The sequence below is a fragment of the Pezoporus flaviventris genome, unplaced genomic scaffold (genome assembly GCF_033815535.1).
Source record: "Pezoporus flaviventris isolate CSIRO_AGI_PZ_B2104156 unplaced genomic scaffold, CSIRO_AGI_Pfla_v1 ptg000005l, whole genome shotgun sequence".
NCBI lineage: Eukaryota > Metazoa > Chordata > Aves > Psittaciformes > Psittacidae > Pezoporus > Pezoporus flaviventris.
In genome coordinates, this window is record NW_026892553.1 from 826,610 (window position 1) to 854,608 (window position 27,999).

At 51.8% G+C, this 27,999-nt stretch overlaps 1 protein-coding gene across 2 annotated transcripts; it reads left to right on the plus strand.

Annotated features, from left to right (window-relative positions):
• On the plus strand, nt 1-27,999 carry LOC133265245 (H(+)/Cl(-) exchange transporter 5). 2 transcript variants are annotated; one of them, XM_061445549.1, is made up of 14 exons: nt 1-17; nt 212-264; nt 6,110-6,259; nt 14,091-14,242; nt 16,168-16,267; nt 18,165-18,349; nt 18,900-19,022; nt 19,473-19,679; nt 20,559-20,639; nt 21,718-22,260; nt 22,830-23,016; nt 24,062-24,460; nt 26,274-26,490; nt 27,629-27,999. In XM_061445549.1, the coding sequence occupies exons 3-14, from the start codon at nt 6,127-6,129 to the stop codon at nt 27,717-27,719; spliced, it is 2,418 nt and encodes an 805-aa protein (XP_061301533.1). In that variant the 5' UTR covers nt 1-17; nt 212-264; nt 6,110-6,126; the 3' UTR covers nt 27,720-27,999. The 2 variants fall into 2 exon arrangements, with proteins under 2 accessions (XP_061301533.1, XP_061301534.1); XM_061445550.1 differs by lacking the exons at nt 1-17; nt 212-264 and adding an exon at nt 6,430-6,544 and having other exon boundaries at nt 6,143-6,259.

Here is a 27,999-nt window from a genome sequence, read left to right on the forward strand (position 1 = left end):
CGCGGGTCTGAGGTGAGGTGAGGCCGGGCCGGGGGCAGGGCCTGCCGGGAGCGGGCGGGCGCGGAGGGGGCTCGGGCCGTGGCCATGGACACGGGGCTCCGCGGGGGGCAGTGGGCCGGAGCCTGTCAAGCCGATTCCCACCCCCCACCCCCACCCCCCCCCCCCCCGTAACCTGGGTGTCCCCCTGATCCAGCCGTTCTTCCCCTTCCAGCAGCTCCCAGCAGCAGCGGAGCGAAGACAGGAGCTGCCGAGCCTCGGAGCAAGGTACTGGAGCCGCTTGCCCCCTGGTCGGGGAGGCCTCTGCGCCCGGGGGAACGCTCCCTGCCGGGGCTGGCGTCCGGGATCCGGGAGCTGCTGGCCCGCGGGACATGGAGGGTCCATGGGGGCTCAAGGGGATATGGGGGAGTACAAGGCGGTACGGGGAGCACAGGGACACAGTGCCTCCTTCTCCTTCCACCCAGCTCGGCTGGAGCACAGTTGGGCAGTGCTGGGCCTCATTCAGTTCCTTTCGGTGCTTGAGGCACGTTCCCATCTTAAGGAGCCGCTGGGAATAGATGAGGCAAGAAATAGGGCAGCCAGAGCTTGGGCATGCTTTCGCTCAATGTTCCCAGTGGCCGGTGTGTTCCCAGTGTCCAGTGTATTACCAACATCTTCCTGTTTTGAGCAGAGTTTGTCTAAGTTTTAAGGCCTTTGTTAAGGGTAATAACCCTTTTTTTTTTTTTCTTTGCAGCTGGAATGAAAGGAATGATTTAGGTTCTGACACTTGTGTAGGGCAGGTGTTTGTGACAGGCACCCTTCAGGATTGTCCATGTGGTGGTGGACCTGTCCTGGGTTCCTGGTGGCCATAGAGGGGCTGGTTGTGGGGCTGGAGAGCTGGTTGTGGGGCTTTGGGGGTGGCTGTGGGGCTGGGGCAGCCTTGGGGCAGGACTGGAAGCACTGGGACGCGTGCCTGGCAGACACTGCTGCGCCTCCGACCGCCTTTGTTCCCAGAAGAGCTGGAGAACAGGGTTGTTTTTGTTTGTCAATGCTGCTGGAATGACGGTTGTGCTAAATAGGGAATTGTTTGTGATTCTTTGGGGCACAGCGGCTGAAGCGTCACTGAGCTGGAGCCTCAGAGCCTGGCTGAGCTGCTCCTCTCTGGGACATCCCCCACCCTCTGCTTGGAGATGGGGAAGGCCTGTGGTGTATCCCTTGGCTGCACCAAAATGCCTGTTGAGATTGAATTTGGTTTTGGTTTGCCCAAGGATCTGTGGCATTGTCACTAGCAGGTGTTCTACAGAAGCTGGAGAACTCTGGGAGCAGCACCCAAACCAAAGTGGTTTATAACGGAACTGTATTCAACCTGCACCTACAAACCCCCCGTGTGCTGCATGTGCTTGAAACCACAACAGCAAATTCCCTTTACTCTCCCTGCGGACTCGTAGCTCCTGACTTCAGCTACTAGAGAGGTTAGAAAATCACTGTGGGCCTAAAATTCCAAAGCTCTGCCCCCTGAAATTCCTCACCTTGAGCAGGTTTGCAGGGGTAGAGTTCCTCCCCATGATGCCACAAGTCATTTGGGTGTTCTGGGGTAGCTGGTGTCGCACCAGCAGCTGGTGCCGCAGGCTGGGTGTGCAGCTGGGTTTGACGTTCCTGTCGTCTGATCTTGGACTCATCCGGCGGGTTTATCTGCGAGTTTGGATTCAGGTCCGAGTGCCCAAGTGTGGAGCTGCTGGTGTGGGTTGGGATAGTTATGTGCACCTTGCATCATGCTGTAATTATTCCCTCTGGAATAACAACCTCTTGGTTACGCAGCACAGTTTCATATGCAGTTGTGTCTGGAGGACTGGGAGCACCAGGTTTGGAAGATCTTGTTCCACATGAGTCCCTTGAGTGTGGAAGCCCACCCATCTCCTTGATGCAGCAGATGAGGGCTCCTGGGGAGCCTGATGTGTGAGACCCACCCGGCACCCTGCTTCGGCCCAGGTAACCCTGGGCACCTGCTTGGCAGGAGAAGCTCCTGCACTGGGTGCTTCGGACTCCTGCAGTGCTGTGCACCCATTAGTCAAACTGCCGGTGTTTGTGTAGTGCTTTTGGTTCAAGGCCAAGGCTTGGATGCTGTGAAGGGGTGTGAAAACACCGTAACTCGTATTTTGGGACTCATTGTGGTGACACTGGTGCTATTTCACAGAATCATGGAATGATTTGGGTTGAAGGGACCTTAAAGCTCATCCAGTTCCAACCCCTGCCATGGGCAGGGACACCTTCCACTAGAGCAGCTTGCTCCAAGCCCTGTGTCCAACCTGGCCTTGAACACTGCCAGGGATGGGGCAGCCGCAGCTTCTCTGGGCACCCTGTGCCAGTGTCCCACCACCCTCAAGCAACCAAGCCCTAAACCAGTCCAAGTCTCTGTGCTTGGCTCGTTTTGGTGGATTTCCCTGCCTAATGCAAACAGCTTGCCTTGTCTTTGCCTTTGCTGCAGTGGCCACCGAGGACAAGGTTCTGTGTGGAGCTGTGGGGTGAACATGAGATGGGGAAAGCTTCTCCAGGTCCCTGCTGCTGGGCTGGGGAGTCCCAGAGCCCCCCTCAGCCACCCCAGGGAGCTGTCATCTATGGGGAGAGAAGGGGAATGAGAGAAGTGGAAGGATGCTCTGGGGTGAAATGTCTGCTCTTCAGAAGAGAAAGGTTGGTGAACAGTGGAAGTGAATGTGTGTAAGACTCTAGGGAGACCTTAGAGCAGCTCCAGTGCCTAAAGGGGCTACAAGAAACCTGGAGAGGGGCTTTGGGCACGGGGACTGAAGGGAAGGGACAAGGGGGAATGGCTTTACCCTGCCAGAGGGCAGATTGGGATCATTTTGGCCATGTGATTGTGCACGAGGCTTCTCGTTCAGATCCTCCTGTGCAGCCCTGTGTAGCTGGTGGTGCAGCTGGTGGTTGTGATCATCTCTGTGGTCCCCCCTTTGCCTGCTGTTGGATCTGGGAACGGTGGGGAGGGAAGTGCCTGCCCCTGTGAAGACACGCCGGGGGGCTGGGGAGGTACAGGAGCCCTGAACTATCAAAGCTCAGCCTAGATTTGCTTATCTTGGAGGGTGTTGGTGGGGGGGAGTCTTCTGATACGGGCTTTGGTTGCTTTGTGCAAATAGCCACTAGGTGGTAGCTTGCTCCTCCTGCATGGCTCAGGGAGGCGGCTGCTCCCAGCACCCTGCTAAGTCGTGTTTTGGTGCTGGTGGGTTGGAGCCAAGAATCCCATCCGACAGCTGGGAATCCCCTGCAGTGCTGCATCCAGATCTGGAGCAGCAACACCAGAGGGACATGGGGCTGCTGGAGCGAGCTTTAGGGTCCCTTCAGCCCAAACCAGTCTTAATTCTGCGATGTTGAAGCATGAAATGAGGAGAAGCCCCTGCAGTTTCTGGTGCTGTTTGAGGCGCACTCCAGGCTGGAGGTAGCACCCGCTAGGACTGGGTTTGCTCTGGAGGGTGGCACTGGGTGCTCCAACTTCCTGGGTGCCAGTGCTGTCCTCTGAGTCACTTCCAGGCGTTGAGGGGGTGACCCCTGCTGGGTTCAGCTTCGCTGCTTCCCTTTGCTCGACTGCGATGGGAAGAGTCAGGACAGACTGAAGGAGCCAGAGGAGGTGAAGGGGAGCTGCTGGAGAAGGATGGCTTCTGGCTCACACCAGCACTGGGTGCGCTGGGAGCCTCCTGGTACGTACGCATGGTAGGAAGGGAGCAGTCACTGCCTGATGAAGTGTTGCAGTAAATGAACAATGTAGATAAGCTTGAGAGCAGTCTGGTTTTCTTGTTTGTGCACATGGCTCATCCTGGATAGGTGTTTCTCGCTCATAGAGGGAGTGTTCTTGTAAGAAAAAGGGATTTAAACCTGCATCTCCAGCTTTAGGACTCGGAGAGTAGTGAGCACTGAATGAGCACCTTGTGTCCCTGCTGTGCTGCACATGGGTGGTGCTGGGTGTTACTGGGCTGGAAGGTGGTGGTTGCTTGTTGGCTTGGGTTTGGTTATTAAAACTGAATGAGAACAAATGGGGGGATGGGTTGGGGGAGCAGCAGGTGACCTTGCTTCAGTCTCTGCCTCTGAGATGGGGATTCTGGCTGATGGTGCAGGCAGCATTGTGCTTTCTGTTGGCTGTGGGGCTTGTCTGTGGGGCTCAGCTGCAGGGCTATGGGTTCGTGCCTTATGTGATTACAGACATATTTTAAACCTTCCCTTCCACGGATACACATAAACACACACAGAGTTTTATTGGAAAATACCTACAAACCCATGCTGTGCTGCAGACAAGCCCTGTGACACACCAGCACTGAGGTTCGTTAGCTCTCTGCCTGCTGGGCTGGAAGCTCGTATCCCTGCAAGTAGCTTGGCACATTCCTCACTGGTGTATTCTGCACCAGTTTCATGAGTAAAGAGGGCTCAAAAGTGAAGTGCCAGCATGTTCCACAGACAGGGCTCACTGAGGAGACTGCTGCAGCTCTTTGGACAATGCCAGGGCTGGGTTTGTGTGGGGTGATGGCTTCTTTCCTTGTAATAGGAAGTGCTTTCTGCAGAGTGTGTTGTTCATGCTGTGCGTGGCTGCCTTCTTCCCTTCCTGAAATAAGGCTGAGCTGCACATTTGGTTCCTCTCTAATTCTCTTGAAATAATGTGTGCTTGTGAGAACAAACCATCTCATTGAGGTGAAAAGGTTCTCACTCCCAGGATGCAAGAGCTGGTTTGGAGGCCGAGACCTGATTCTTTCTCCAGTTTAGTTCACTGCTGTGTTGTCAGACCTTGTGCTGGTGTAATTACCCTCCCTCCTGGGTAAGGGAAGGAGAGATGATGGCTCTTATGGAATGGGCAGCTCCTGGCAATGGCTGGATCCAGGGACTTAATTAAAGTTGTTTGTGAAGCTAATGGCACATTTCCAGGTTCCTCTTGCAGCTTTGTGTTCGAGTGGTTAAGGACCATCCTTTGCTTGGGTTGTTCTCATGGGTTGCCTCCCTCTCGGGAGAAGGACATGCAGGGGAGTGTGGCACCTCAGGAGCGCGGCACATCTGCAGCTCTGCTGTGAGGGCCCTCCCTGGTGCTGGGCTCTGCACAGCTCCAGCAGCAGATACAGTTCTGTGCCATGGGAGTGGAAATGGTCAAAACCAGTGAACAAAGTGTCATTGAAACCTGTTGAGAGCAGTTGTGGAGATGATTTAAAAATACCTCGGCAGATGTCACTGGCCTTGTCTAACCCAGAATCATAGAGCCACAGAATCCCAGCCTGGTTTGGGTTGAAGGAACCTTAAAGCTCATCCAGTTCCAGCCCCCTGCCGTGGCCATGGACACCTTCCACTAGAGCAGCTTGCTCCAAGCCCCATCCAGCCTGGACTTGAACACTGCCAGGGATGGGGCAGACACAAGGTTCTCTGGACACCCTCACAGGGAAGAACTTCTGCCTAAGAGCTCATCTCAGTCTCCCCTCTGGCAGTTTAAAGCCATTCCCCCTTGTCCTGTTCCTATGGGTCCTTGTCCAAAGCCCCTCTACAGGCACTGGACCTGCTCTAAAGTCTCCCCTTAAGGAGCCTTCTCTTCTCCAGACTGAACCAGCCCAGCTCTCTCAGCTTGGCTCCATAGGACCTAGGTCACTTTTTACTTGCTGTTAGAGATTCTGAATTGCTCTCTCTGGCAGCAATCAGAAGATAGAAATTGATTCACAGGCTTTGAAAATACGGAGGTATAAAGGACAAAAAGGAAATAGCTCCTTTAGATCAGGAACTTAGAAATGTAATTGGTTTTCTGTAGAGAAAAACATTACATGAGGCATTTGGGCTGCTCTTGTGTCAGATCACGATTGGATCATAGATCATATTTGGCTCACCAGAGCTCAGGCCATGGTGGTGGGTGGCACAGAGCAGTGCACTGGAGCCATGGGCAGCTCAGGCATGGGCTGGCTGTGGATTTTGGGATGGTTGCTCACAGTTTATGGGTCTCAGAGCATGAAGTAAGCCTGTCTCATGGCTGAGCAGTTACTGGTTCCAGCCTAACTTCAGGCAGTGTCACTACAGTTCTTGACAAAGCATCAAATGGGCATCAGCCCAGTTGGCTCAGAAAATGAGTCTTCATGCTTGTGCTCTAACAGACTTCCCTTTGCCCCAGGGTTGGAAGCTCTGGCCATGGATCAGAAGGGCTATCGACGGGAGAGTTTCCAGAGCAGCACTAGTGATGAAGATATGCTGGAAATAGCAGGAGCATCTCTGGACTTCTCCATGGCAGAGGACGACCCACCTCTAGACAGGGAGATGGAAGGTAACACGTGCACATCCCTCTTCTTTCTGCTTTTTGTAAGGGCTTTTGGTGGGGTTTGATGTTAGTATTGTCTGCATGCCCCCCCGGCTCTGTCTGGGCTGGGTCTTGGGTTTCACAGCACCAGTGTGAATGGTTCTCAGGATTCTGCTCTGTGTTGCATCCCCGAGCAGATTCGTGCAGAGCAGCTGAATGCATGCTCAGTGTCAGGTTTGGCTTCCAGCATCGCTTCGTGGTGGAGGCTCGTGGGAGGTGTCTGCTGTAAGCAAAGCAGAAAATCTCCTTAAGGTAAATGGCCATTGCAAGAAGCATGTGAGTGACTTTGTTGTGGTGGGGAGGCACTGCTTGTCTGTCTCCAGCAGCCGAGCTGTTGTCCTCAAAAGTTCTGAGAACTTTCCCCAGTAACGTCTCAGAAAGGAAAACTGCTCCCTTAGCCATTTGTGGGGTATATTTGCTACTCAGTACAGCATGTCCTGTCCCACTGCTTTGCTTTTAGGGCTTCTGGCTCACCCTTTCTGGAGCTTCCAAAGTAGCTGCTCTAGGGAAGAGCTGCCCCTGCCACAAGGGAGGTGTCACGAGTGTGGTGGGCAGGATGACAGCGCAGGGTGGTTCTTAGGGGTGTGTGGTACAAGTAGAGACTTCCCTCCTGCTTTACTGTAATCTTAAAGGTTGTCTGTTGTGGAGAGAATCTTGAGCTGTGTCAGCACTGGTACTGAGCTTGTGCACAGCCAGAGACACTCGCCTTCTCTGCCACCACACATCAGTTCAGTGAGGGTGTGTTGCATCTCCTCCAGCTTGAGCCTGAGGCTGTGAAATGAGCAGGGGAGAGATGAATCTGCTGAGTTTGCTGAGCTTTGGCGCTAGACAAGCACAACTGCCTGACTTTTGTCCTGTGAGTTGTTAGTTTAAAAGCAAAACCACAATTTGGGCAGCAGAGAGCAGTCCTCCATGACCTCCTGTACACCTTCTCATCCTCTCCTTCCCCAGCCTGTTTACTACAGGGCAAAAATGAAAAAGAAATCCTTCTGTTTGGCTTCTGAGCCATGTGGTCTACCCCTAGGTAGTGCAAGCGAAGGCAGACTGCCTTGAAAGGCACCTCTCAGTAGCTGAAACAACCAGCAATTCTGCTGCAGGGGGTGCTGGAAGGAGGGTGGGATTCTCTCTGCTTGGCTCAGTCCCTCTTGCTGCTGTCAGGCTAACATGGGGGAAGAATCACTGTGGCTTTCAGCAGCTGCAGGAACTGAATGGTAAGCATTGGTTTGTGGTTAAAGAGCCTTTGTGTGTGCACAGAGGGGACAAGTGCAAGGTGGACACACTGAGTGTGGTGCTCCCTGGGCTCCCTCTAACGTGACAGAGGGTGGCTGGTGTGTGGGGTAAGCTGTGGTGCAGGGATTGGGCAGGGTGCTCGCTCCAGCTTGGCCTTGGGAATCCACCTGGTTTGTGTTGGGTGAGACCTCAAAGCTCACCCAGTTCCAACCCCCATTGGTTGAAAACCTTCCACTAGAGCAGGTTGCTCCAAGCCCTGGTCTAGAACAGGTCATATCTGGGGTCCACTTCAGAACCCCTCGCACCGAGCTTGGAATAATGACTTGTGACTGAACTGACTTCTGAGGATCTATGACGTATGAGTATGTGCAGAATTGCATACATGAAGTAATCATATTATGGTGTTGGTAACGGAATAGTAATTTCCTGTTGTCTGACCTGCTGGTGAGATCTGCTTTACTGTAGCCATTGGGGTCCCAGCTCTATGAAGCTGAACGTGTGCTCATGTTCAGTCTTTAGAGAGAAAGAGCTGAATTCTTTAACTTCTTGTAAGGAAATGGAACTTGGAGGCAGCACTGGGTAACTGGAGCTGAGTTTACTTTGCTGCTGCCTTGAAGGAGCACTTGGTGGTTTCCCTCCTTGTTTAAATGTTTTTTTTTCTCATCTCCAGTGAGGGTATTTGAAGGCTTGTGGCTACTTCTATGGAAGAAGCAAAGGTTCCCCCCTGGGATGTGTGGTTTGGAGTGCTGGAGGTGGCAGCACTTTGGGGGCTGTCCTGAGCTTTGTGGCAGAGAGGAGCAGTTCTCCTGCGGAAGGCTCTGACTGTTGGCAAGATGCTCGAGTCCACAGTAGGGTTGACAGGAAATAAAAGGGGAAAACGAAAAGTGGAGAGCTGCTCACCCAGATACCAGTTTCAGTTCACTCTGCAAACTTCCCCTGTGACTTCAGGAACTGTTTGCTGGTAAGTGTTTGGGTGCCAGATGTGCAGCATGAAGATGTGGTGGCACAGGCCCAACTGGAGCTGGAGAGGAGGGAGCAGAAGTTCTCCCATGGTGGGGTTGAGTGTAGACCCCTGTCTGGGACCTGCTGGTGTGTCAGATGGATGTGAGTGAGGGACATGTTTTGGAATCAGAACTCAGAATCCCAGCCTGGTTTGGGTTGGAAGGGACCTTAAAAATCATCCAGTTCCACCCCCCTGCCACAGGAAGGGACACCTTCCACTAGAGCAGCTTGCTCCAACCCTGTCCAGCCTGGCCTTACCACCTTCTCCAAGACTCACGCCCTCCTGCAAGAGTGATGGCATTCCAGGTTTCAAAAACAGCCACAACTGGAGCTTATGGATCTTGTCAAGCAACCAGAAGAGGAAGCATCTCCTACTGCTTGGTAGATTTGTAAATCGAGTCCATTTGGCAGCCAGTGCTCCTCCATGTTCCCTTATGAGCCCTTGACTGGTGAGTGACACCACTCTTGCACTGGGTCAGGTCCCCCATGGGAACCACCAGCCTTGCCTGCTGCCCACAGCATGGGATGCTTGTGCTGAAAAACATCTTCACATAGGATCTTTGTGCCTAGCTGGTATATGCTTCCCAAAGGCCAGAGCTGTTCAGGAGCTTCAGTTGAAATGCAGATACTCTGAGTAACTCAGGCTTGATTTAGACTGGGCTATGGTAGCTTTTAATACCTGTCACTGTGCTGCCTGGCTATGGAGAGCCCCTGTGAGTAGCACATGATCCCACTCTTACCTGCTCTGGTTTGGACTTCAGCATTCCGTCAACAGAAGGTAACAAATAAGGCTTTCCTGGATTATTTATTTCCACACTGTTAAGTTGTACCTGGGAATCAAACCTGGCTTTTTAAGGAGCAGCCCCTGCTGCTTTTCTGTTTTTCCTGTAGTCCAGATTATGGCATTACACCAGGCAGTGAGTGCCATTACACGAGGCAGTAAGTGGTGTTTACACCAGGCTGTGGCATTACACCAGACCACAGATGGGTCTTGGCAGTGCTCTTAGAATTGCTGTCAAAGCACAGCTGTTAACCCTGGCCAAAGGGGTGAGGAGGTGGCATGCTTGGTGAGGATTCAGTACTTCCTCCCAGGCATTGTTTCATCTTACTGGCTGTGCCATGGTGATGGGACCACCACCAGGTGGTGCATTTCTCCAGCAGTAAATCTTTTCTGCTGGTTGATTGAAGGGGTTTAAAAAGAAAAAGCTCTTTCCTTGTGGCCTGTTCCAAGTATTGAGCAATGACTTGCAGAGCATGATCTGCTGACGCTTCAGTTTCCAGGTCAGACGTGCTGACTGAGCCCGACACTATGTACACTTGTCTCTACCCCTGCCCTGCAGGACTTGCTTCATGGACACTGAATTTCTTTGCTCTCTCGTAGTCCCATTGCAGTCCTCCGAAGGCAGCTGAGGAGATGCTGGCCACCAGCCCAAGCTCCCATCAGAGCAGGCACCACTTGTCCAGACCCCTCTGAACACACTGAATAGTCAGTACAAACAGAAGTGGAGTTCCAGTTGCCTTCCTCCTGCTTCAAACACAGGAATTTATGCCTTGAGCATCCTGTGTCTTTAGCCAGTTGCTTTTCTATGAGAAGACTTTCCCTGTTGCTTCCCAAAAGCTTCATTTGCTTAAGAGCTCTAAAGGAAATTGCGTCCACAGCTCCATGGGTACCCAAATACAGGGTCAGGTACATTCTGTCTGCAGCCCTGGGTTGGTTTTTTTTTGTTGTTTTATTGTATTTTTTAAGAAAGTCAGGATTTACAAGTCCTGATTCCTTTAGCAAAGTCTGTTGGAGCTGAGGAGGTGTAGTACCTGGGCATTGTGGTGGCCTCTGCTGAGCTTTAGATCACAGAGAGCAGAGGGAGGATATTGTTCCCCCTTTTCAGAGGAAGGCTTAAATGTTTCATGGCTGGAAGGTCCACTTTTTGCTGTGGGATTTAAGGTTCTCTTTAAGCTCTAAGGGCAAGAACTGAGAATTTTAATAGCAAGAAATAACACCCCAAAGTGCAGCAGGGCTCACAAAGCTTGGGTTTCCCATGGAGCTTTGAGTTTATCCACCAGTTCTCTGGACACACTTGCTCTGTGCTGTGGGAAGTGGAGGCACGTGGTGGAGCTTGATGCGGTGTTCAAAGAATCACAGAATCCCAGCCTGGTTTGGGTTGGGAAGGACCTAAAAGATCCTTCAGCTCCAACCCTCTTCCACTAGAGCAGTTTGCTCCAAACCTTGTCCAGCCTGGCCTTGAACACTGCCAGGGATGGGGCAGCCACAGCTTCTCTGGGCACCCTGTGCCAGCGCCTCAGCACCCTCACAGGGAAGAGCTTCTGCCTAAGAGCTCATCGCAGTCTCCCCTCTGGCAGGTTAAAGCCATTCCCCTTGGCCTGTCCCTACAGGCCCTTGTCCAAAGCCCTTCTCTATGTTTCCTGTAGCCCCATCAGGCACTGGAGCTGCTCTAAGTTCTCCCCTTCAGGAGCCTTCTCTTCTCCAGGCTGCCCCAGCCCAGCTCTCTCAGCCTGGCTCCAGAGCAGAGCTGCATCACCTCTCTCCTCGATGCCATCTGGCTGCTGCTCTCCAAAGGTCTCCAAAGGCGAGGGTTTGCTGGCCAGGGGATTTCATTGCCGTGCTGCCCCTTGGGCAGGTGAGACTGATTCACCCACACATCAGAAGTGCTAGTGGACCACCTCTGATCCCTGTGCTGGGGGTATTTCCCCTGTTTTTTTTTCTTCTCCCTCCTTCCTCCTTGACCTCTGGCCAGAGACCCAGGGCTGGCAGCAGCCTCTGGCTGGGCATCTGGGCAGACCAGAGTCAAGGTTTGCAGGGTGTAGTGTTTCAGGTTCGCCAGACAATGGGCAAATGACAGCTATCACTAGTGAATTGCAGCCAGAAGAACTTAATCACCACCTCCTTTGAGCTCTTACCTCCTTGGAATAGCATGATAAGGAATGCTCCTGGGGCCCTGGGGAGCTTGGGAAAGCTATTGCCTGTGTGAGAGGGTGGAAGAAAGATTCAGTACCTGCCTACCCGCTGAGCAGAGAGCATGGCTGCCAGCTCATAGCAAGCGGAAGAGCAGCTCGATGGGCAAAGAAAGGGTTTTTCAGTGCCTCTGTGACTGTGTAGATTCCAGTGTCAGGAATCTACAGACGGTCAAGCTGAAGTTTGGCTTGCTCCAGACCTTTGCAGATGTGTGTGGAGCAGGGCATATCCGAGGCTGATGCAGCAGCAGCATCTGGTGCTGATGTGTGTACTGAGTGATGTTTCACTCTGCAGACAGGCTTTGGGTGAGGTGGTGAAGGGCCAGGTTGCAACGACTTAATCATAGAATCCCATGGCAGGAGATTGGAAGCTCATCCAGCTCCCAACCCCCTGCCATGGGCAGGGACCCCTTCCACTAGAGCAGCTTGCTCCAGGCCCCTGTGTCCAACCTGGCCTTGAACACTGCCAGGGATGGGGCAGCCACAGCTTCTCTGGGCACCCTGTGCCAGTGCCTCAGCACCCTCACAGGGAAGAGCTTCTGCCTAAGAGCTCAGCTCAGTCTCCTCTCTATGACAGGCTAAAGCCATTCCCCCTCATCCCAGTGCCCTGATGCAGTCAGCTTTGGGCTGTGTGCAGTCTGTACAGCACAGCAAACGGGCTGTGGTTTGTCCCAAGGATATATTGCCCCAGGTGAAACGTCCCCAGGTCTGCGTGAGCAGCTCCGCGCACGGCTCCGAGGTGCAGCCTCCGCGCTGGGCTTACCAGGAATCGCCATCTGGGTGAAGGAGCGGCAAGGGGACGATGGGGCTGTGCCGCCTCGATCCTGCCCTTCGGCAAGGTGCAGGGCTGGCCCATGTGACGGCCGGTGTGACGCCAGGCCCGGCGTGTGGGGAGGGCCCCGCGCCGCTGCCGGCTGCTCTGTGCTGCCGGTGCTGCCGTGAGGCACCGGAGCTCCCGCGACCCTTGCCCCGTGGGAAGTGGCTGCGCTCCCAACGGCGCTCCCGCGGGAGCAGCGGCTGAGCCACGGTGAGGAGGCTGCAGGCGTGGAGGAGGAGGGACGTGAGCCAAGGGGGAGCGTGTCCATGTGCGGGCAGCTGGAGCCGCTGGTGCCTCCGGAGCTGCCCCGCCACTCGCTGGGTGAAGGGGTGGGTGCCGGGCGATGGAGGGCGAGCAGCTGGGGGGGCTCTGGGGTTTCTGCTGTCTAATGGGTAATGGTGGGTGGTTTGCTGCCCATCTCCCTTTTGCCTGCAGACCCTTTCCTTTCCCAGGTCTGCTTGAGCAGGTGTGCAGGCGCCTCACCGGACTGTCTTCTTACCGTGCAGGACAGCTCCTAAAGCCCATGGGCTTGCTGGGTTGAAGTGGCAGATGCTGTGACTTTAACAAGCACTGCCTGTTTTTTCCCTGAGCCAGACAGACTCTCTAAAGAGGAGCATTAACCCGTTTTAGGGAGAAGAGGTGATCAAAACACTGACAAATCTGTGCTGAAGGAATGAACTGTACTCCTCTAACAGCGCTGTGCCTAACTAGCTGTCTCTAGGCACTAAACGACTCGAGCTCTGTACCTTAGGAGCCGGGGGTAGCTGTACGTTCATCTTGATTGCATTTTGGCAAGGCTTTCTGAGGCTCGTTTTCTTCCCTTTTTCCAGGGAGGTTATCAGAGAATCCTTGATTTGCAACAAGCTGAGGCAGGAAATAAAATCTTGATAAATATTTATGGCTGTCAGCCATGTTAGTTGAGTGTTGCTCCTGGAAAAAGGATGTTTCCTCATGATGTGCTGTCAAAGGGGCACCTTATCCTCTGCTGTGAATGTGCTGTGTGTGGCTGGAGACCTTAGGGCTCTGGGGACCACAGCCTGGGCTGAATAGAGTCGGTACCAAACAGTGCCTGGTCCCCAGGCACAAACATCCTTTCTGCATGTGGCCTTGTCCCGAGAGCCCTCAGCTGTGGTTGTGTTGTGGATGGGATTGTGCAGACGGTACCTGTGGGACTCCCAGTGCTGTGGATTGGGGTGGTGGGTGACCTGCAGTGCTGTGCACAGAGTCTGTGCCCTCGGGCTCTGATCCGTGTTGCTCTGTGGCAGCTCTGAGCAGGGAGCACGTTCCCAGGACAGCTGAAAGTTGCTGGTCTGGGCAGTTATTCCACTAGACTGAGCAAGGAATGACCCTGATATCTTGCAGAAAATACTGCTCAAGGGAGTTAGGGAGGTTTAACAGTGCTTTATAGAGGCTGGTTTTTAGGACAGCTCTATCTTTTTATCTTTAGATAAACTCCTGGCTGGGCTGCTTGCCTTTGGGAGGTGAGGGCTGGGGAGGTGATCATTCATCTTGCCCTTCTCAAGGTAGACTCGGTGTTGTCTTCTGCATTGCTGGGCTTGGTAGAAACTCGTCACCCACACTGAGCAAAGACTCAAAGACACCCCCCCCCCCCCCCCCAGAGGCACCTCATTGTTTGTAAGTGAATCATAGAATCCCTGTCTGGTTTGGGTTGGAGGGGACCTTAAATGCGAGTTTTCCCCTAAGTCAGTGTTTTGGTGATGTTTTCCTTAAAAGGGGAAAACTAAGAAATGCTCAGTTTTCCCTCTTCTTCCCCACCAGGGTTTTCCTCATATAATGGAGGAGGGATGAACGGTACAAGCACAATGATGGATTTCCTGGAGGAACCTCTTCCCGGTGTGGGCACATATGAAGATTTTAACACTATAGACTGGGTGCGAGAGAAGTCCAGGGATCGGGACAGGCACAGAGAGGTAAGATCTCTTCCTACTCTTTGTGGCACTGATGGCAGGGTAATGAACCTGCTGGAGCTGATCTGGGTTCTGACTGTGGCCTAGGGAGGCACTTAGGAGAGAGGCCTGGGATTGCCCTTTGGATGGGCATGGAGAGCCTCTCCACAGGAGCTTTAATCTGGGGACCAGGGACGTGGCATGTTGCAGTTTATCAGTTGCTACTTCTGGAGGCTTGGATTTATGGAAAAGCTGTGGTGGATTTCTAATACACATCTTAAATGCCTTAATGGCACGTTTCCTTAGGCCACAGTGGGCTTGTTTGAGACTGGACCATAGCAAAGCCTGCAGAGCTTTGCTCTCAGGGGGTGTCACCCCCTGAGAGAGACGCTCAGGGAAGCTGCATGGTTATTTGCAGTATTCTGGAAGAATCACATTGCTCTTCCCTGGTTTACAGTGGAAGGATCTAAGCACCATGATTCTGTTTACTGATGAAGAAACAGGTCACTCTTCTGCTCACACCATTGCACTGTGAATGATGCTCTTCCTGTTGGGTTTGTTTGTGCTGCATGTTTGAGAAGATGAAGTGCATTCTTTGAGACTTTCAGTCTTTCAAGCTAAGTGCAGTTCTTCCCAGGACTTCACCACTCTCTGCAATTCAAGGGATCCACTTAGAAAGCAAGGAATGCTTGACATAAAGCACCGGTGTCCCCACCGTGCTCCTGATCCCCCATGCCCTTGCTGGCAGACCTCGTGGGGGGTGATGACTGAGCTTAACTGGTCTAGTTGCTTTCCAAAATATTCTTTCATGATTCTTCTTTTCCCCTGAGCCTCACAAACCAACCTGGGTCCTAGTGACAGTGCACAAACTGTGCACCGTCCCTGCTCACTGGGACACACAATACACACAATACAGTGTAATGCCCGAACTTGGGTGAGTGCAGGTCCAATTTAGAGACTCCAATGCTCCCACTGCCTACTGCCCAAAATCCTATTCCCACCTATGAATGAAGAGTACAAAGCCAAAGGACCTCTCACACACATGCATGTATGCACTCATGCATGTGTGATGCCCATGATAGAACAGGATGACCTATGTCCTATCTGCAGAGGTGCCTGAACGACAAGACTGCTTCTGTCTTCCTCAAAAGAAGTTGAAATCAGGTCAAGGCAGAAGTTTCTGCTGGTCAAGTGTAGTGTTGGCTCAATGAAATATAAAGGAAATAGCTTTGGCACCCACCCCACCAAGCCTCCATTCAGTAGCAGTTCCACTCACCAGCAGCATGGCATTTGAAAGAGGAAAAATCCAGAGAATTCAGGCAGAAAGGATTCTTACTTTCTTTATTCCCCACTTAGTGAGTGGTAGTTGGCTGCATCAATGTGCCTTTTTATCTGGGAATATAGTGGTGTCCTGGAATGCTTCCCCTGGGAGAGGCAGAGGGCTGATGGGTGCACAGTAGCAGTTCTGTCACCCTTTTGTCCACCTGTCAAGAGCAGTGAGACTGACGGGCTTCTGCCGGCCCTGCTGGGCGCAGGCAGACCGGGGAGCTCACCCTCCCAGGGCACCTTGGACGGGTCGGAGTCCCACTTCCCAGTGCCACCATTCCTCTGTGTTGGTATTAAGCCTACCACTTGCCTTGTGCCCGGCTGAGCAGCACTTCACAGAGCCTCCTCTGCTCAGGGCGACTCTTGTTTGTGTTATAGATACCAGGGCTGTAGCTGGAGACTCTGAAGTGCTGATGGCAGCTTCTGTGTGCTCTCATGGTACCAGTATCAATTTCAGCGGGTATCAGTATCCATGAGGCACAAAGTTTGTTCAGTGTCCAGATTGGCCTGTGGCATAGAATGACAGGCTGTGGTCTGTGAATCACCATGTAGCTTTAGAGCATTTACACCAAAGTGTGTCCGTGTCTTAGTGGATTGTTGTTTCTTTTTGGAACCTTTCCTAGATCACCAGTAGAAGTAAAGAGTCCACATGGGCACTGATACACAGCGTGAGTGATGCTTTCTCTGGCTGGCTGTTGATGCTCCTCATTGGGTTGTTGGCAGGTAAGAGCAAACCTTGGTTTAAAGTCCTGGTTCTGAACTGCAGCATCAATTCCTCCCACAAACCCCAGCAGGTCATTGGAGCAGGAGACCTCATCCCTGGAGCATGGGCTGTGCGAGGGGCTAGCTGATACTGATGCCTCTGCCACAGCTTTGCTATTTATGGAGAATTACTTTTAAATGCTTTGATTTATGGAGAATTAGAATCATAGAACCACAGAATGGTTTAGGTTGGAAGGGACTTTAAAGTCCATTCAGTTCCAACCCCTGCCACGGGCAGGGACACCTCCCACTAGAGCAGCTTGCTCCAAGCCCCTGTGTCCAACCTGGCCTTGAACACTGCCAGGGATGGGGCAGCCACAGCTTCTCTGGGCACCCTGTGCCAGTGCCTCAGCACCCTCACAGGGAAGAGCTTCTGCCTAAGAGCTCATCTCAGTCTCCCCTCTGGCAGGTTCAAGCCATTCCCCTTGGCCTGTCCCTATAGGCTCTTGTCCAAAGCCCCTCTGCAGGTTCCTTGTAGTCCCTTTAGGCAATGGGGGCTGCTCTAAGGTCTTGCCTTAAGGAGCCTTCTCCAGGCTGAACAAGCCCAACTGTCTCCATAGCAGAGGTGCTGCAGCTGTCTGATCGTGCTCTGGACTCCCTTGAGAAGGTCCACATCCCTCTTGTGTAATCCATCAAGGCGGAGCTTATAAAAATGCTGGGTGTCACACTGCGGGGGGGTCTTTGAAGGCTCTTCATTGGACCTGGGGAGGGTAATGCCAAGGATGCTAGGAAGATTTTCTTTCCTCCTCCCCTCCCACTCTACTTGGATATAAAGTGAGAGGAGTATTTGCAGTCGGGCTTCTTTCAGAGCTTGACTGGCTCAGACCGAGCAGCTTCAGCATAACCTTTGCTCCCTGTGCTGCAGGAGCACCTCAGCCTTCCTGAGAGGGAGCAGCCCGGCTCCCGGCCCCAGGAGTAGATGAAAGCTGCTGTTAATGTTTAGAGCAAAAGCTGGTGTCCCATTAACTAGAATATCTGCTGAATGTTTATTGCCACCTCTGGAGCTTGTGCCAGGACTTGTTCACGTGGAGCAGAGGTCTCTGCTTCTGGCCTCAGTGCTGAGCTGATGTTATAGCTGAGAGCAGAGCCGATGGCAGCACTTACTTGTGGGGATTGTAGGAGTTGTTCTTAACATGAGAACAAGAAATTGCTTGAAGATTCCTCTTTTCAAATCTGAGTTACCGGCTCTCTGCGCCTGGCTTTCACTTGGCACACTTACAGCTTTCCCCTGGTTTTAATTTTATTTAAATTGGCTAGAAATGTTTTCTCCCAGTTCAAAGCTATTCCTGTCACAGCTTTAGTATTGTTAAGTATTTTGGAGGCTGATAACATGTACTCCAGAAGTGCCCCATGTCCCCCTCAGTCCACTCATTGTGCTGTATTTATCAAGTGCTTTTTCAGTGCCATTGGGCAGAAGTAATTCCTGGTGATCACTGAATCCCAACCTGGTTTGGATTGAAGGGGCCCAAACTCACCCAGTTCCAACTCTCTGCCATGGGCAGGGGCACCTTCCACTAGAACAGGTTGCTCCAAGCCCCTGTGTCGAACCTGGCCTTGAACACTGCCAGGGATGGGGCAGCCACAGCTTCTGTGGATGCAGTTTGTGGTGTTTCAGCCTTTGAAATATTATTGGCCATGTTTTGCTTCCTGACCTGCTCATTTCAGTGTCTATAGATCCTTTAGCAAATCTCCCCATTTAGCTCTCTATAGAATACAAAGTGATTGGAGGCAGAAATACCAGTGCTGCTCTACGTGCTGGTGTGTGAGTCAGAATGTAGCAGGGCAGACTGAAACCTTCAGATGTGCAAGTCTCAGCAAGGGGATTATTACACTTTTTTCCTTTCTTCCTTCAAACCAGGTTCCTTGGCGGGTCTGATTGACATCTCTGCCCATTGGATGACAGATCTGAAGGAAGGAGTGTGTTTAGCAGGCTTCTGGTTTAACCATGAGCACTGCTGCTGGAAATCCAACACAACCTTTACAGACAGAGACAAGTGTCCTGAGTGGAAGAGCTGGTCCCAGCTCATCCTGGGCCATGGAGAGGTGATGTGTACTTACAGCTGGTTTTATAGAGTCCCAGACTGGGTTGGGTTGGAAGGGACCTTACAGCTCATCCAGTTCCAACCCCCTGCCACAGGCAGGGACACCTTCCACTAGAGCAGCTTGCTCCAAGCCTCATCCAGCCTGGCTTTGAACTTTAAATGTCCCTTCAACCTAAATTATTCATGATTCTATGACTGGATTCATTTGTTTCCCTCAGAGGAATGCAAGGTGACCTCAGGTCTTGCATTTCTGGCAGCTCTATCCAGGGAGCCACCTGCCTGACTGGGACAGACCTTACCCCAGTGCCAAGCTACCTGTGCACCCTGTTTGCTGTTTTAAATAATGGTCTTTGGGTATAGGATTGGTTCATATCCCGATAACCCAGGAGCATAACTTGTCCTTGGAACCTCACACTTGCTGTAGTTCTTTCTGTTTTGGGCTGATAACTTTATGTGGCATTACCTGCTATTTCTGTGCTTGCTTCAGTGAAGAGGCTGGATGTGATCTCAGCTGAAATGATCTCATTTGGGTTCCTTTCTCTGCATTCCAGGGGGCTTTTGCATATATTCTCAACTACTTCATGTACGTTGTCTGGGCCTTGCTGTTCTCCCTCCTTGCTGTGCTACTTGTGAAGGGCTTTGCTCCTTATGCCTGTGGCTCGGGGATCCCAGAGGTGAGTGAGAATGAGGAGGGAGATTTTAAGTGGGCTGGGGAACCATCACCAAAAGATTCAACATCGCTGCTGTGGAATAATAATTTCCTGCACTTTAGAAATGATAATGTTTTTTTTCCCCAAACTATCATGAAACATGCCTAGTACTTAGGTCTTCATGCAGTTCCTTTAAAAACTCGAATGTGTCAGCATTTGCTGTGGGAGACACAAACAAAAGCACACTGTGTAAAGGCTACAAAAAAGATTTTTCTTTAGCAGGGTCAGTAGCCCTGAAGGAAGGACTCGAGAGGCTGTTTCAGCACTTGCATGGTGGGGTATTTTTGCTATGTTGTTTTTGATAGCTGGGGGGAGTGGGAAAGCTGTGAGCAGGATTGGGAGCACCCAGTAAAACAGGAGCTCTGCCTAGGGCTTGACTGAAAGCCTGTAGAGCTTTGTGTGCTTGACTTCCAGATCAAAACTATCTTAAGTGGTTTCATCATTAGAGGCTACCTGGGCAAGTGGACGCTGATCATCAAAACAATCACCTTAGTGCTGGCTGTGTCCTCTGGGCTGAGCCTGGGCAAGGAGGGGCCCCTGGTGCACGTCGCCTGCTGCTGTGGGAACATCTTGTGTCATCTCTTCACCAAGTACAGGAAGAACGAAGCCAAGCGCAGAGAGGTACAGTGGGATGCCTCTGGTGTGGGGAGACTGCTGGGGCTGGAGCTTTGCCTCAGGTGTAAGTTGTTCTCTTTTGGCATGTTGATAGTGTGCCTCAGTGTGACACCCTTGGAGCAAAAGCCATCGTGGTTAGGAAGGGACAGCACAGCAGTGCAGGTTGTCATCTCGTTTGTGATGGAAGCATTCACTGCACTAACCTCCACGTCTGCAATACTTGTTGGTTGGCCATGCAGCTCCAGAAACTGTTTTGGAACTGTTTCAGAGACCTGGACTTGGCTGTAGGAATAAAATGAAGGGCTTTGCTTTCAGGGACACAGTGATGGGCACGGTGGAAGAACTATGCTAACATCTAATGCGAAGCTTAGGAGTGTTTCCTTACAGTGCTCCACATGAGTCAGTGGAGAACAGTTCATGTGGGATGTGCAGTATCACATTGGCCAGTTTACCTTCTGCTAGCCAAACAATGGAATGCACCCAGTGGACTGGTTTTGGGTGGCCACCAGCTCCTCTAGTTACACTGCATGAGAAATGCTCTGAATGTGAGACAGCAAACATGGAGAAGTCAGTGTTCTGAGGTGAAATTGCTGCCATGCTGTTTACTGGGGCTTTATCTAAGGTAAAAGCATGAAACCAGCTGAAGCAGGAAAAGGTACTTGCCATGATGCCACTTCTACTGATTTGGGTGGGAGTCTTGAAATGCCAACACCGGTGGATGTGTAGCTCTCTGCAGCTCTTCTCCCTGAGGAGCTGGCTCACTCCACCGTTGTCCTGCTCTTTGTAAAACAGGCCAGACCTGGCTGACTGAGCACTCGCTGGAGATGAAAACTGAGACATGAAGGTTGGGGGTGTGTGAAAATGCCTCTTTGGTTTCTCCCGTAGGTTTTATCAGCAGCTGCAGCTGCTGGAGTGTCGGTAGCGTTTGGTGCCCCGATCGGAGGAGTGCTCTTCAGCCTGGAAGAGGTAACAGCAGCATTTTCTGGTGGCCCTTGGCGAGCCGTTTGATTGCAAGGACTGACCCTGCTGGGTTAAAAATCCCTCCCATTACTGCTGGTGTGTAGGAGAGCCTCCCGAGTACTGGTCGGTGGTGTGCTTACAAGGCCAAACAATCTAAAAGCTTATTGGGGTTTCAGGTAATTCTTGGGAATACGGGAGAACTTTTTGGATAGTCTATCCAAAGCTTTGCTTTAAACGTGTTGGTTTCCCATGGTCTGTCTGTGCCCAGCACCACTGACTGCTCACAGCCACAGCCTCCCTCTTGTTTGCCATGTGCCCACCCTCTCCTGACAGCTCTGTCCCAGGGTACCCTGGGAACAAACTTACGTGGCTCATTGGACCCTTTTTCTTCCCAAGAAGCTTCCAGTCCTTGTCCTTCAGATCCAGATGTGAAATGTATCACTGCTGCTTGCTTCAGGGCTTAGAGGAAGAGTGGGATGGTTTTGCTCAGCTGAGCACAGTTGTGATGGCAGCTATGGCAAGCACTGTTGTTTAGCACATCTGGACCTTGCAGAGCATGCAGGACAGAAAGTTCTCTGATTCAGCTCACAGCTGATCTGTAACAGCCTTTATTATCTGAGTAAAGTATCTCCAGCGACAGAAGGGTTGGAAGGGACCTTAAAGCTCCTCCAGTTCCAAACCCCTGCCATGGGCAGGGACACCTTCCACTAGAGCAGGTTGCTTGGAGCAACCTGGCTTGAACACTGCCAGGGATGGGGCAGCCACAGCTTCTCTGGGCACCCTGTGCCAGCGCCTCAGCACCCTCACAGGGAAGAACTTCTTCCCAAGAGCTCATCCCAGTCTTCCCTCTGGCAGATTAAAGCCATTCCCCTTGTCCTGTCCCTACAGACCCTTGTCAGAAGTCGTAGAGGGCAGTTGTTGCACTGGAACTGAGCAGGCCACAGTCAAGCCCGGGGTGCTTGGCTGGAGAGGAGGGGGCTGTACCCAGCACGCATTGATCTTGTCCTTGCCTGATATCACTAGGCAGTGGTCGGTGGAGCGGCAAGTGTTGAAGTGACTGACTCTGCCTTGTTTCTCCTCTTAGGTCAGTTACTACTTTCCTCTCAAGACACTGTGGCGCTCCTTCTTCGCTGCTCTGGTCGCGGCATTCACCCTGCGCTCCATCAACCCCTTTGGGAACAGCCGCCTGGTTCTCTTCTACGTGGAGTTTCACATGCCATGGCATCTTCTGGAGCTTGTGCCCTTCATCCTTCTGGGCATATTTGGGGGGCTTTGGGGGGCTTTCTTCATTCGCAGCAACATTGCCTGGTGCAGGCGGCGCAAGACGACCAAGCTTGGCAAATACCCGGTGCTGGAGGTGTTTGTAGTGACAGCCATCACGGCCGTGCTGGCCTTCCCTAATGAGTACACCAGGATGAGCACCAGTGAGCTGATCTCCGAGCTCTTTAATGACTGTGGGATTCTGGACTCGTCCAAGCTCTGCGAGTACGTGAATGATTTCAACAGCACCAAAGGGGATGACCTGCCAGACCGAGCTGCTGGCCCAGGAGTCTACACTGCCATGTGGCAGCTGGCTTTGGCCCTTATAATGAAGGTCTTCATCACCATCTTCACCTTTGGCATGAAGGTAAGAATTGCCTGTAAGTGAGCTCACATTCTGCTGCAGAAACCCCAGGTCTTAGTTTTATTTGCTCAATAAACACGTTTTCCTCCCCAGGCCCTGTTAAGAAGGGGGCAAAGTGATAGACTGTAATTATTTGTTCTGTTGCTTGTAACTGAAGGCAGTAGAAACCCTTTAGCTTGAGTGGGTGTGAGGTGCAGATGTTGTTGTCACGGAACTGGTGTCTCAGGGCTTCATGTCCCCTTTTCCAGCCGCAGAATGCTGCTACATTGTCCAACCTTAAGCCTTTCTAGTATATATGCAATAGATAATGGCAGTGCAGTTGTCTTTATTTGTAAATGCTTGCTTATAGCTGTTCCTTGCTCAGATGGTTTTGATCTGGCTTGGTGGCAGCCTCCTGAGCTATGGGTGTAGGGCCAAGGTCTGAGCTTTCCTGCAGTGGGGTTCAGCAGGTGGAGCAACTTCAGTGTAACCTCTAACTGAGCCCTGTTTTGAGCTGTCACTGGAACAACTGTTTTTGAGCATTCCTTTGCAACGTGTGGGGAGCAAGGCCTTGACCGATGGTGTTTCTGCAGGTGCCCTCGGGTCTCTTCATCCCCAGCATGGCGGTGGGTGCCATTGCAGGCAGGCTGCTTGGTGTGGCCATGGAGCAGCTGGCCTACTACCACCATGACTGGGCCATCTTCAGTGGCTGGTGCAGCCAAGGAGCTGACTGCATCACTCCGGGCCTCTACGCAATGGTTGGGGCTGCAGCGTGTCTGGGTGAGCAAGGAGTCCATGAAGTCCAAGCTGTGCTTTGGGCTTGGTTGACCATGTGGAGACATGTAGGAGTGAAATGCTGCTGTTCTCACAGTCCGTAGAAGCTGGCTTCATCTCCAGAACAGGAACCCTTGTTGTAAAATGCATGATGTTGTAGAGGCACTGGAGCAGGCTGCCCAAGGAAGTTGTGAATGCCCCATCCCTGGCAGTGTTCAAGGCCTTCTCTTGCCAGCACCAACGTGTCATTGGATGTGGCAGGTTTCAGTGGGGAGCTCCTGACCATGCAGCAGAACAAGGGAGGCTGCCTACTGACCTCAGGTTTTCCTGTGGGCTTTTACTTCCTGTTCTGGCCTTAACTCTCGTGGAGCAACTCTTCTTTCAAGCACTCTGGGTTTTGGTAACGCTTCTTCCTCTTGGCTGGATGTGAGAAGTTGAGTGCATGTGGCTGAACTTCACTTTCACTGTATTTCCCAATCCTTTCCTCCACAGAAAAATGTGCTTAACTCTAAAGGGATTTAAGGACTCAAGAGTATCAGAAGAAACTCTCATGTCAGAAATAGTAAAAGCATGCCACCAAACCTCATCTTTGGCCTTTTTAAAGGGGAAACACCTTGTTTACATGTAATTGATGAAAATAGTTCCTTTTCATTAACTCTTCTTACCACTGCACGGCACTAAAGGGTCTGTGTCCCTTGAGGTGATGGTATTGGAGCAAAACTGCATGGCCAGGCTGTTTTTCAGCTAGCTAAGTCACCTGAGAGAAGGTTAGTTAGTCATCTTTTAAGGTTCGGTCTGAATTGAAGGGAAACCCATCAAAACCAGGTAGCAAACCCTTGTGAGCCAGCCCATGGCACCATGCTCTGGATGGGATGGGTGGTTTCAGTACTGTGTTCTGCTCGTGTTTGGTGTCCCCTGCAATGCTGAATGTGGTGCAGGAGTCCAGCAGTACAAGACCTTCTCTAGAAGTGTTGGCAGATGCAGCTCTGCTGCCTGGAACCCCCCAGAACTGCCTGCTCATGTCCTCTGTCATCTCCTGTTGTGCTTGCAGGTGGTGTGACCCGAATGACGGTGTCCCTGGTGGTCATTATGTTTGAGCTCACTGGTGGACTGGAATACATCGTTCCACTGATGGCAGCAGCCATGACCAGCAAGTGGGTGGCTGATGCCATTGGGCGGGAAGGCATTTACGATGCCCACATTCGCCTCAATGGGTACCCTTTCCTGGAGGCCAAGGAGGAGTTCTCACACAAGACCCTCGCGATGGATGTAATGAGGCCACGGAGGAATGATCCTCCTCTGACTGTCATCACGCAGGACAGCATGACCGTGGAGGACGTGGAGAGCATCATCAATGAAACCACGTATAGTGGCTATCCGGTGGTGGTGTCCCGCGAGTCCCAGAGGCTTGTTGGGTTTGTCCTCAGAAGAGACCTCATCATTTCAATTGGTAAGAGGAAAGATACTGCGCAGATGAATGATGCCATCAGAGTCCTTAAATGGCACCAGCTGTAATTTACTTGAGGAGTTTAGGCACCCAGTAGCGGTGGTGTTTGCATCCCCAAGCAGCATGGGGTCTGCATGCAGTGAGTGTGAGGGACAGGATGACTTCTTGGTGCAATCAGTGTGGCTGTCTTGAATTCATGAACCTTACGGCATGAAGCAGGGGACTTCTTGCCAGCAGGAACTAAGTCTTCCTGACTGTGGATGACTGGACTGTGGAATGCTTTCTTAGCTGTTAATTCATTTCATTAAGAAAAAGTCTGGTTGGTCCAGGCACTGAATATTGGGGCACTTCTGAGGTGGTGCTGTCCAACCTGTAAATACCTCTCTTCACCACTAGCCAGCCTGGTCTTCCACTTGTTTCACTCGGTGGTTGAGATGAGTAGTGCGTGGTGTTGGCAGGGCTTGGTAAACACTGTCCCGGCATCTCTCAGATGTGTGTTGAGCTCCTTTGGAAACAACTTCGCCATGGTACAGTTTAGGGCATGTTTAGGCTCCTCTTGATCTCAAGTTTCTTAAAAAACTTCAAGTGCTGTTTCTCAGCATGAGACCTGAGTGGAAATTCTGGTCATGTTGTCTCTCATTGGCCTGGGTGAGGCCACGTGGCTTCTGGTGGTGCAGCAGGAAAAATCTGTGTGTTAGGGTTGAGTGCTATACAGGCATCTAGCACTCCTGCACTGGAGCGGAGGTTGGGCATCGGGGTGCCAAGCCCCGTACTGTCGTGCCAGTTGAATTCCTGTGGTGTATGTGCAGCTCCGAGCAGCTATGCTGAGCCTGGGTGAGCTCCTCACCTCCTGCACCAGCACCTAGCAGTGTTCATGTGAGTGCCGTGGTGAGCTGGAGGGAAGGATGGATCCAGCCAAAGCCACGTATCCCTCTCTGCTCGGGATGCCGGAGCAAGGAGCAGGATGGTGCTTACCTTGAAGCTCCTCCAGTTCCAACCCCTGCCACGGGCAGGGACCCCTTCCACTAGAGCAGCTTGCTCCAAGTCCTGTGTCCAGCCTGGCCTTGAACACTGCCAGGGATGGGGCAGCCACAGCTTCTCTGGGCACCCTGTGCCAGCGCCTCAGCACCCTCACAGGGAAGAGCTTCTGCCTAAGAGCTCATTTCAGTCTCCCCTCGTTTATCATGCACATTGCCTTCCTTCTGCTCTGTGGGATGGCCATGAATTCTTGCAGTTATGTTATTCTGAATCTTCAGGGACTTAAGAGTAATCCTCCCCCCAGAGATAAGCACTGTTGTGTGCCACAGGAGGGGATTTCACCCAGCTCTGGTGCTGGGGCTGCCAGGCCAGCCCCTTCCCAGGGAGCCTTGAATGTAAATACCAAATTGAAGCCTGGACTGCCCATGCAGCCTGAGAGTAATGCACTATGTAAATACCTGAGTGAGGGCAAGTACTGAACCTGGTTTTATTCCTGACACCATCATGGGCACGGAGCCTGTGCCAGTATGTTTAAGTGCTTAAAAATACTTGTGAAGTTGCTCTGCATAGGACCCAAATCAGTGAGTGATAAAGTACAAAGCATTTTATCTACCCCCTCTTAAAATTGGGAAGTTAAAGATCTCCAGAACTTGCCTTTACATGGCCAGAGCAAAACACAAGAAACGTGTTGCACCCTCCTTGAGTTCCTGGTTGCCTGGAGAAGCAGCTCAGGTGAAGGGAAGGAATAGACTTTTAAGGCAGAGATGAAAGGGTATGCGCTCTTTTGTTTGGAAAAGAAAGGGAGGGATAATACTTAATCAAATGTTCCTTCTTCCAGAAAATGCCCGGAAAAAGCAGGATGGGATTGTGAGCACTTCAGTTGTTTATTTCACTGACCACTCTCCCCCGCTGCCTCCAAGCTCCCCCTCCATGCTGAAACTTAGGAGCATCCTGGACCTCAGTCCCTTCACAGTGACAGACCAAACGCCCATGGAAATCGTAGTGGATATATTCCGCAAGCTAGGATTGCGCCAGTGCCTGGTGACTCATAACGGGTAAGCACGCTGCAGGCAGGGCCCTGGGCTCGGGGACTGCCTCCTCTCCTTCAGTGAGCAGAGGGCTCTGAGTATCAGGGGGAGCAGCTCTGGAACAAAGCACTTGTGAGAACACCGAACCTTCAGCTGAAGCAGTAACATAAAGCCTGTAAGGTGAGGACCCAGCTCCATGCAGTGATGCATCTGTCAAACTGATGGAGAGGGCTCACAGCCTCCTCTCAGATCTGCCCATAGGTATCATGCAACTACTGGAATTCACTTTGATGCTGCTCAGAAACAGTGTTTTCTGAGGGGGAAGGAGTGAAGGGACACCTTCTTCTAGACCAGGCTGCTGCAAGCCCCTGTGTCCAACCTGGCCTTGAGCACTGCCAGGGATGGGGCAGCCACAGCTTCTGTGGATGCAGTTTGTGGTGTTTCAGCCTTTGAAATATTATTGGCCATGTTTTACTTCCTGACCTGCTCATTTCAATGTCTCTAGATCCTTTAGCAAATCTCCCCATTTAGCTCTCTCCTGGGGCAGGACCGACCCATCCCTCCTGCCCCTTTATCCCGATGCACCCACCCATGCCCACAGAATCCCAGACTCTGGGGTTTGGTTGGGTTGAAGGGACCTTGAATCTCATCCAGTCCCAACCCCTGCCACGGGCAGGGACACCTTCCACTAGAGCAGCTTGCTCCAAGCCCCTGTGTCCAACCTGGCCTTGAACACTGCCAGGGATGAGGCAGCCACAGCTTCTCTGGGCACCCTGTGCCAGCGCCTCAGCACCCTCACAGGGAAGAGCTTCTGCCTAAGAGCTCATCTCAGTCTCCCCTCTGGCAGGTTAAAGCCATTTCCCTTGGCCTGTTCCTGCAGGCCCTTGTTCAAAGTCCCTTCCCAGGTTTCTTGCAGCACTAAACATTCAGGTTGATCTTTTCAGCAGAGGTGGGTGTTAGCAGTGATTAGTATTTGTCTTTTGGTCATAACCTCCTAAATGTAAATCACTGACGGTTTCTGCTGGGGCTTGTGAGCACCCTACATTGTGCAGAGTGTCCCACAAAGGTACTTCAGCTCCTGCAAGGCATTAAAGTGTGAAGCCTGTGAGAGGCAGGATACTTTCTGTGCATGCTAGTGCCCTGAAACTGTGGTTCCCTTTTTCAGGAAGCTCCTTGGGATCATCACTAAGAAGGACGTTCTGAAGCACATTGCACAACTGGCCAACCAGGACCCAGATTCGATACTCTTCAACTAAAGGCAGACCAGGAGGTATTGTGTGTTCAACACAAAAGGACCTTTAGAGACCATCCTGGATACACTTCCCTATTTTTATTGAAAACATGGAACTGTTTTCCAAGTTTTCTTCAAAGGAGCTGAAGAAGATACTTTTTTTTTCTACCAGATACCGATTGCACTACATAATCTGTGGAACAGAATCTTCTTTTTAGAAGAAAAAAAGAGACTTTAATTACGTTGCTTTTGTGAAGTTGCATTGGAAAGATTCCATGAAGGAGTAAAAGCAAAATGCTATAGAA